We start from the raw sequence: 9,187 nt of genomic DNA, 5'->3' as shown, positions 1-9,187 counted from the left end.
GCACAAGTGGGTGGGGAAGTACATTTCTACCATGCGTCCATAAGGGAATGATTCAAACTTGCCAATCCTACATTTGTTTATGCTGCTTTGCCTGTTCCTTTACATGGAACCCACAATAAATGTTCTTGCCTACAATTATTCCCTCTCCCCGTGCCTCCTAACTGACCCTGGTGCTTCCCCATGTGGCCCCTACGGCATAGCACGCCTCTCCTCTTGGGAGCTGTGAGTAACAAACTATCTTTCCAATGGCAATTGTTTCCTGATCCATTTTCCTTACCAGAGCTAAATAATAATAAAGTATGTTACAACACATCCATATTCTGATATCTCAGCTATTTATGATATCAGACACTGAGAACTGGAAGATGCATAAGCAGGTACTCTGGGTCCCCAGACTGGATTACTGCAGGCAGGGCATGACCAAGCTGGCTTGAACCAGCTGGGAGACTCCCCTCTCCCAGATTGCACCTGATGTCAAGAGGAAGAGAAACCCCACTCCTGTCCTGAGAACAAAAAATGAGGCTGAGGTGTTCCTTTGAGGGAAATGAGTCATCAACTTCCTATCTGATCAATTCCCACAAAAAAAGGGCAAGCCCAAGCTTTGGGGTCTGCATGGCTTCCTTGCTGGGATCCACTACCAGACTTCCCAGAGATCTCTTTGGTGCTGACCTCCCCTCAGGGAAGGGAGTAGACATAGGTGACTGACAGGGTTGGTGTTTGCTGCTGCTGGCAGACCCCAGGGAAGCCAAATTGCTTCCTGAAGTTGACCCACTGCACATGGACCTCCATACTCTGGTGGCTGTTCTGCAGCCCTGGCCAGAGCTAGTGAGACCAAGACTGTGGAAATATGGGCTGTGGGAAGTGCTCCAGGTGGGATTCTGGACTTAGGTACTGCTGATTAGTCCTGATATTAACACTGTGATGTTGAAGATTCCTCCCTGGGCTTCATACTTCTTGTCTGTAAAATGGCCACAGCGGTCTTATTTCTTGATTCAGAGGATTGCTGTAAAGATTGACCTCCTCAACCCACAGCAGAGATATCTACAAAAAACAAAATGAAATTAAACAAAAAAGCAAGCAAAAAACTACAGCAGGCACTATAATAAATGGTGAAATATTGATAGCTTTCCTTCTGAGATCAGGAATGAGACAAGGATGCCTGCTATTATTACTTCTTTCCAACATGTACTGGCAATACTAGCTGGTGCAACAAGGTAAGAAAAAGAAATAAAATGTTTAAGGATTGAAAAGGAAAAACTAAAACTCTCATTTTTACAGATGAAATAGAATATGGTATATTTTTTTAAAGTCAAACAATCTACAGATAAATTGTTAGAATAAGTGAGTTTGGCAGTGTTGCTGGATACAAGGGCATTATACAAAAATTTACTTCTATATGTAATATGTTCCAGATCTATATTGCCGAGTAACAAACCATTCCAAAACTTCATGGGTTAAAATAACAATAATCGTCTGTTATCTCTCATGGTTTCTGTGTGTTTTGGATTCAGGAAGCACTCAGCTGGATGTTTCAGAGTTTTTCATGTGGTTGCAGTCAGGTAGTAGATGGAGCTGGAACAGCAGGGGACTGGCTAGGCATTTTCCTCTCTTTTCTTTAGTTTCAAGGTCTCTGCATATGGATTCTCTGTGTGGGTTACTTTAGACTTCTTCAAAGCACAGCAGCTGAGGATGTCTTACACAGTGGCTTAGGGTTGCAAAGACAAATGTCCCAAAAGAGGGAGCCAGACAAAAGATGTATCAACTTTCATCACCTAGACTCAGAAGCCACACAGCATCACTTCTGCTACATTCTATTTGTTAAAACCCAGTCACCAAGACCAACCCTTTTTAAGGGTTAGACTCCACCCCTTTGGAGGATGTCAAAGAATTTGCTGACTTATTTTAAAACTACCACACTGTACTGGCAACAAACAGATAATTAAAAAATATATATATATAAAGGAACCATTGACAATAGCGTCAAAAACATAAAATACCCAGGACTAAAAGTAATAAAAGATGTGCGAATTCTCTACATAGGAAACGACGAAACATTGCTGAGATGATTTTTTAAAAAAACCTAAATAAATGAAGGGACATACCATGTTTATGGATAGGAAGACAATGTTGACAATGTCAGTTTTACCCAAATTGATCCAAAGATTCAAGGTGCAAATGCAAATGTCAAGAACAGTCAAGGCACTCCTGAAGATAAAAGTGGGTAGATTCATGCTATGGGACATTAAGACTTATTATAAAACTATAGAAATTCAGACTGATAATGGCACAATGAGAGACAAATAGGCTAATGGAACAGACTAGAAAATTCAGAAACTGTCCAGTGCACACATGGACTCCATGATTTATGACAAAATTAACACTGCAGAGAAGTGGGAGGAAAGGTGATCTTTTCAATAAATACTGCTGGGTCAGTTGGATGTCCAGATGGAAAAAAGGAGAGAGGCCAGTGGGAAATTCCTTCTAATGAGATATGGCAATGAATTCTAGAAAAAATGACTGCTGAAATTTATTTAGAAGTCCTTTCCTTTCTGAGCTGTAATTTCCTTCTGTTGTTCCCAAACCTTTAGTGAAAGTCTGTTTCCCACACCTGTCTTGTATTAGGGGATCTTTATGGTCACAAATAGTGGTCCTAGCTTGAAGCCAGGACCAGCAAAGCCCAAATTGCAGTTGGGAGCTAAGTTCTAAGCTGGTTCTTGGGTGGGCAAGGGGCTCACTCCCTTTTTTCCAGATAGCATCTCATGTCCTGCTGCCACCCAAGAATCCCATTCTAATTCACTTCTGCCTCCTGGCCTTGCGCCCTTCCCAGCAAGGCATCCTCAGTGTGCCAGAGTCAGGAAGGCAGAGGGCAGTGGTGGCCCAGTCAGTGGGAGGTGAGGGAGTAGAGACTGTTAGAGTAGACAGTTCTTAGATGGGAAGGGGAGGAGCAACAGGCCAGCTGCCAGCAGGCGATGTGAAGAGTTAGGGGGCTTTTTTTATGTGTGTGTGTGTGTGTGTGTGTGTGTGTGTGTGTGTGTGGCGGGGGAGACTGTTTCAGTCACCTCTCTGTCCCACCATGGGAGCCATCTTTCAGTCCTAGATCCTCTGGGGGCAGCGGAGCCCACTCCATTACCGACGCCACAAGTCCTTGTCTCAGTTTCCTCATATGTAAAGTGAGAATTTAAGCAGCAATCCTCCAGGGCCACTCTCGCAGTGACTCAGATCAGTGGGACACGGAGGGAGAACATCCTAACGTCAGCCTCGGGCTCTAGGCCGCAGCCCCGGGGTAAGGCAGCACCCATCTCCGAAAGTGTGCCTTCCCTTCCGCCACATTTAGGGCTCAGCGACGGGGAGTGTCCCACTTCTGGGGAGGGGTGTCGTACAGGCTTCTCCCTCCCTTCACCCTTGGTGGCGGAAGGCGGGACGGGAAAGGGCCGTCTGGACCGGCGCGCAACCCTCCGGAACCCCCGGGGGCGGAGAGCCAGGCGGGGGACCCGGCGTCTGCCTGGCCCGCGGGAGGAACCTCCTCACCCGGGTCCGGGCCCCAGGCCCTCCGCGGCGCCCGAGGCCGGAACAATAGCGCGCGCTGGCGGGCGGGGGCGGGGCGCTCCGCCGGGCGCCGCCCCCGGCCCGCCCCCCGCGCTCCCACACTAGCTCGCACACTGGCTCGCACACTGGCTCCCACCCGCCGCCCGCCCAGGCACTACCCGCGGGAGCCGCCGCCGCCGCCGCGCCCGCCATGGACGTCCGCCTGTACCCCTCGGCGCCCGCCGTGGGCGCGCGGCCCGGGGCCGAGCCGGCCAGCCTGGCGCCCCTGGACTATTACCACTGCGGCAAGGTAGGCGGGGGCGGGGTGGGGGCCCGGGAGGGCGGGGCCTGCCCGCGCCTTCGGACCCAGAGCCGAGCCAGAGCGCCCCGGGCTGGAGCGCGGGCAGCAGTACCACAGCGGCTCGGGACGCGGGCGCTCTCGGGGACACACGCGGGGAGATGCCGGCGGTGCCGACGCGCGGGGACACGCACCCATCAGCCCCGCCGACGGGCACATGCCACTCACGCCGATCCCTTGGCGGTGACACTCACGCCCAGAGTTGTTGGGATCACAGGCAGAAGTCACCCCGACAGTCACTCACACGATGTCACAGTGACACACACTCACCCACGTCCCCCTGACAGCCTCGCATGCATTCACAAGCCGACACACAGTGACCCACTGTCACACACACAGCCATCCTGCTTACACTCCCGTCCCACACAAGTCACCCTGACAGTCATTTATTTCTACACAGCCACACGCAGTCACTCGCCCACCTGCTCTGCCACACCGCCACATGCAAGCCACCCGGTCCCACACTACGACGCCACACACCGCGTTCCATGCCCCCATCCGCCGTCACACGCAGTCACAACTGGGGACAGGCACACAAAGAAGTCGCTCCGACAGTCACTCGCTCACGCTCCCAGTGACTCAAGACAGTCGCACGCTGTCACCCATAGCCACCCCATGGACGGGGAACCTCAGGCACCCTAATCGCCCTGACAGCCACACAGTCACACGCGGTCACACCCGGGGGCCACCACATCGCCCCTCCCCCACCTCGGCCGTCCACACTCGCGCGTGGGCGTTTTAACTTTTCGGCGCCGCAGCGCACTAATTGGGCCGTTTGGTAATCGGTTGTCACCGCCCGGCGGGGCCTCGGATTGCAAGCTGGCCATAGCCCAGCGAGGCCTGTCCCCTCCTGGGAGCGAGGCCTGTCCCCTCCCGGCTGGGGCTGCGGTGAGGGATACCCCTTCTTTCCCGAGATCGCCGCCTCCACCCGCAGGCAGGTCCTAGCCCTGCTGCTTCGGGCGCGATGCGAGCTCGCGCGCCTGGAAGCCCGGACGGGCGGCGACCGACCCCGCTCCCCGCGCCGAGCCCAGCCCGGGACGCTGAGGTGCAGCGGCGCAGCGCGCGTCTCCTCCCTCGCCCGGGAGGGAACTTTCGAACTTAGTTAGAAAGCCGGACGGTCCGTGCGTCCGCGGGTCTGTGCGTTGGTCCGGGGCCGGCCGGAGCCGAGCGCGGCTTTTCGTCACTCGGAGCCCGGATTGAACGGCGCGCGTGGGTTTCCCCGCGGCCCTGGCGCAGACGCGCGGGCTCCATGGTACTGTGTGGTGAGTGCGCGTCGGGTGGCTGGGTCGGCGGCCCTCCGGGGCCTTAACCCCACCCCACGGGCTTTTCGTCAAGCTTCTTGCTGTGGGGATGCTGCGGGGAGGGGGCGTCCCCGCGCGGAACCTGGGGCCGCCCAGGCTGAGTGCGTCCTCAGGCCTTGGGGAGCGGCTTCTGGACTCTGGGGGCAGAGCCCTGCGCAGTTCGTCTGGGGCTTGGGGTGGGGTCCGGGGCCCTCAGGGCCGGGGGCGGCGTGGGCCGGGGGCAGGCGGCAAGTGAGGTCTCTCAGAGGATGGGGCGATTATCTTTTGTCCGGTGACGGGCAAAGTTAGAAGCCGAAGAGGGGGATGGTGTCTTCAAGAGAAGGCCGGTTCTCGGGCTGCTTCCATCTGACGGAGGAAGAATTGATTAGAAGTAGCAAGTGGAGTCTTTAGGAAGGAGAAGACGGTTGGGTTTGGGGCAGCTCGTCTATCTTCTGCCCTTGGCTTTGTTATTTTTTAAAATATGAAGTTGGCAAGGTTCCAGCTCCTGGTTTGGGGGCCGGGGTGAGATTGGGGATTTGGGCCTCAGAGTTTGGTTGCATGGGTGCCCCTCGCCTGCAGTGCTCCTTTTGGGGGTGGTGTTTCTGTAAACCCCATCAGAGTGGGGTGGTCTCATAAGGGGGCCTTTGGGAGGTGGAACTCAGCCGAGGCCCCTGCTTTATTCTGATGCTCTGTAAAGCTCTGACTCAGCACCAAGAACCAGTGTGAAACCCTGGTGGGAGGGAACCAATCAGGGAGTCAGAAGCTGGTGATTCTGGTTTCCGCCTGTGAACTAGGACCCCTGACCCAGAGCTGAGGGTGTGTCCCGGTGGAGGAGGGTGGCAGCTGGGCCGCTAAGGTAGGTGACAGAAGGGTCTGGCATTGCATTTGGACGTGGGATCTGCTTCTCGATCCTTCAGCCTCATGGCAGGGTGAGGCAGAGAAAGTCACTTGGCTCAGGGAGCGGTGGGTCAGAAGCCTGTCGGTAGCAGATCATCAGGGGGCAGTCGCCTTCAGCGCTGGCGGTTGCGGGGGGCTGGGGCAAGTTGTGCCCAGGAGCTGATGTTGAGGGACTGGGGAGGCTCCGTCCTTACGGCTGGTCACTCTCAGAACTGGAGGGGAAACAGGCTCAAGATGCAGCCATGACCACAATTGGGGTCTATAGACTGGGCTGCAGAACCAGGACACAGCCTGCACAACTGGGGGCTCTGTCCCTGGAGCCCAGTTAAGAGGCTTGTCCCCACACGGCCTGAGAAACACAAGGGCAAGCCTTTGCCAAGTGATGCTGGACAGCCATGGGGCAGTTGACCTGGAAGGGCCCTTGGCGACCGTTCCCTTGGTGACTGTCCCCTTAGCGATCCTCTAACACAGAGATTCCAGCCTCTTTAAACCAAAGTCATGAGCAGTGGCTGTTCTTTGGGTATCTTTTGTTTGAGAAGATACACAATGACTCAAAGCTGCTATGGTTTCATTTTTGCTTTGAAATAGATGTTTATTAATCACTATAATATTAGCATGCATTTGAAAAATAGCTTACAAGATATGAAACAGGCACATTACTTATTTTACATAGTAATGGCGCCTGGTGAGCATAAGGGTTTGTGGCCCTGTAGCTCTGTCTGTGGCCCCCTACTGGGAACCATTAATCCCCTCCTTCTTCCTTCACACAAGGGGAAACTGAGTCATGGAGTAGTATACTCATAGGTTACGTAGCAAATGAAGAGCACAGCTGAGGCCTGAACCCAAGCTCCTGGACTCCCAGCTTCACACTTGTCTGGTGTTCCCCACACACTTCTGCCATGGTTTGGGGGTTAGGAGTCATGATGTCCTTCTAGGGTAACTATGAAGTCCCTTCATTAGGGTTTTGGCAAGGTGTTTTATCAGGCTGGGGGCATTGCCTGGGGCTTCTGCTCAACCATGGCAGACTAGTGGAAACTGGCCATTGGGATTGGGCAAACCTGGATTCAAATCTCCGCTTGTGGCTTTGTGACCTAGGGCAAATGATTTTAGCTCATTGAGATATGATTTACATACAATAAAATGCAAATTTTTTTGTGTGTGGTACGGGGCCTCTCACTGCTGTGGCCTCTCCCATTGCGGCGGAGCACAGGCTCCGGACGCGCAGGCTCAGCGGCCATGGCTCACGGGCCCAGCCGCTCTGCGGCATGTGGGATCTTCCCGGACCGGGGCACGAACCCGTGTCCCCTGCATCGGCAGGCGGACTCTCAACCACTGCGCCACCAGGGAAGCCCTAAAATGCAAATTTTAAGTGTACTGTTCCATGAGTTTTGACAAATATAACCACACATATGGTGTGGTTATATCCCAATCCAGATATAGAACATTTCTGTCACCCCAGAAAGTTCCCTCATGCTCCTTTCCAGTCAGTACCCCCTACCCTTAGAGGAAACTACTTATCTAATTTCCATTATCAATGCTTTATTTAAGTTCAGTTTAAATGTACTAAGTTATTTTAAGTTTTAGAACTTATGAAGCATATACATTTTTGCATTTGGGTTCATTTTGCTCAACGAAGTGTCCTTAAGATTCATCCATGTTGTGTATGTCAATAGTTTTTTCTATTTTATTTAGTAATATTACATCGTACGAATATAGCACGATTTGTTTATTCGCCGATGGACATTTGGGTTTGTTTCCATGTTGGGGCTGTTATAAATAAAGCTGCTGTGAACATCCTTATACAAGGCTTTCTGTGAGTGGGGCAAATTATTTAATATCTCTGAGCCTCAGTATCCTCTTTAGGACAACATTGTCTACCTCTGAGGTTCGGGAGAGTTAAGTGAGTTGATATAGGATAGGAAAGTTCTTGACACATACCAGCTACTAATTAGATAACAATGCTGTCAACCACCTGGGACCTATTCCAGTAAAAGGCTTAGCATCTCTGTGTTCCAAGTATCCTTAATCCCTGGTCCAAACATCCTGGGTACAAGGTCAACCCAGGATGAACCCAGGGTGTTCAAGGCCATCCTGGGTAGCACTTTCTCCATGCAGTGCTCCATGGCCAACAACCTTCTCTCTGTCTCCAGGCATGCCCCATCACCCCAAGAACTGGGGTTCAAAACTGCATGGGTTTTGACATGTTCTGTCATCCATCATTCAATCAACAAACAGTTATCGAGCACCTCTTTGTGCTAGGCACTGCACTAGGCAACTGATGGTACAGCAGTGAAGCAAAGTGACACATATTGCTACCCTCTGGAGCTTACATGTCAGCATGGAAAGGCGTAAATATATGGGTGAGGTAGATATGGTATTGTGACTGATGCCATCATTACAACTATGGAGAAATATGAATCAGGGAAGAGGGTTAAGGACATTAGGTCCAGGCGCTGGTTTGCAGTTTTAAGTAGGGAGGTTGGGGAAGGCCTTGTGGTCTAGATCAGTAGGTCTCAAATTTATGTACCCATTAAGCATCCTCTGGTAAGATTTGAAACAAAAACAGATTCCTGGGCATCCGTTCCTGCCCTGAGATTCTGATTCAGCTGATGTGTGCTGGGGTCCTGAGGGTCTGCCTCTCTGATGAGCGCCCATCCATGCTGCTGCGGCTCTGGAGACCACACTTTATACAGCAGCGATTTGGTTGTTTGTATACAGGCTTTTGTGGGCTCCCACCAGGCAGGAACCATGCCCAGCACCTGGCACAGTGCCTGACCCATAATTACTCAGGAAATTGTGCTGGCGGGTGAGTGATTCAACTCTCCACCCACACAGCTCTGGGCGCAGCATCTTGCCCCTGGATGGGATCTAGAAAAGCTCGGTTAGTGAATGATTGCAGGCTCCTTATGGTGAAAATCTATGAAGTAGAAGTTGCTGGTCCCACCTCACCCAGACTTGAGATATGAGACACCCGCTCAGCAACCCTAGTAGATGAGGTCCCCGCAGCATCTTTCTGCTGGGGCACAGGTGGCTGTGGATGGGTCCTGGGGAAGGAGCCCTGGCCCTGGGGGAGCTCTGGAAGGGTGCCTCTGTCTCTGTTAGGAAGATTTTTTACTTTCTGTCTAAA

At 52.4% G+C, this 9,187-nt stretch overlaps 1 protein-coding gene across 1 annotated transcript in view; it reads left to right on the top strand.

Annotated features, from left to right (window-relative positions):
- Positions 1–3,687: 3,687 nt before the first annotated feature.
- Positions 3,688–9,187, top strand: part of TOX2 (TOX high mobility group box family member 2) — a gene marked incomplete at its 5' end in the record, with an annotated part of 131,415 nt that continues 125,915 nt past the window's right edge. The window contains one exon of the mRNA XM_079945393.1: positions 3,688–3,835. Within this exon, the coding sequence (XP_079801519.1) occupies positions 3,737–3,835 (99 nt within the window). The remainder of the gene's footprint in view (positions 3,836–9,187) is intronic.

Source organism: Stenella coeruleoalba, assembly GCF_951394435.1.
Source record: "Stenella coeruleoalba genome assembly, chromosome: 15".
In the NCBI taxonomy this organism is placed as follows: domain Eukaryota; kingdom Metazoa; phylum Chordata; class Mammalia; order Artiodactyla; family Delphinidae; genus Stenella; species Stenella coeruleoalba.
The sequence above is the reverse complement of the archived record's forward strand: the minus strand, read 5'-3'. Positions and strand labels throughout refer to the sequence as shown.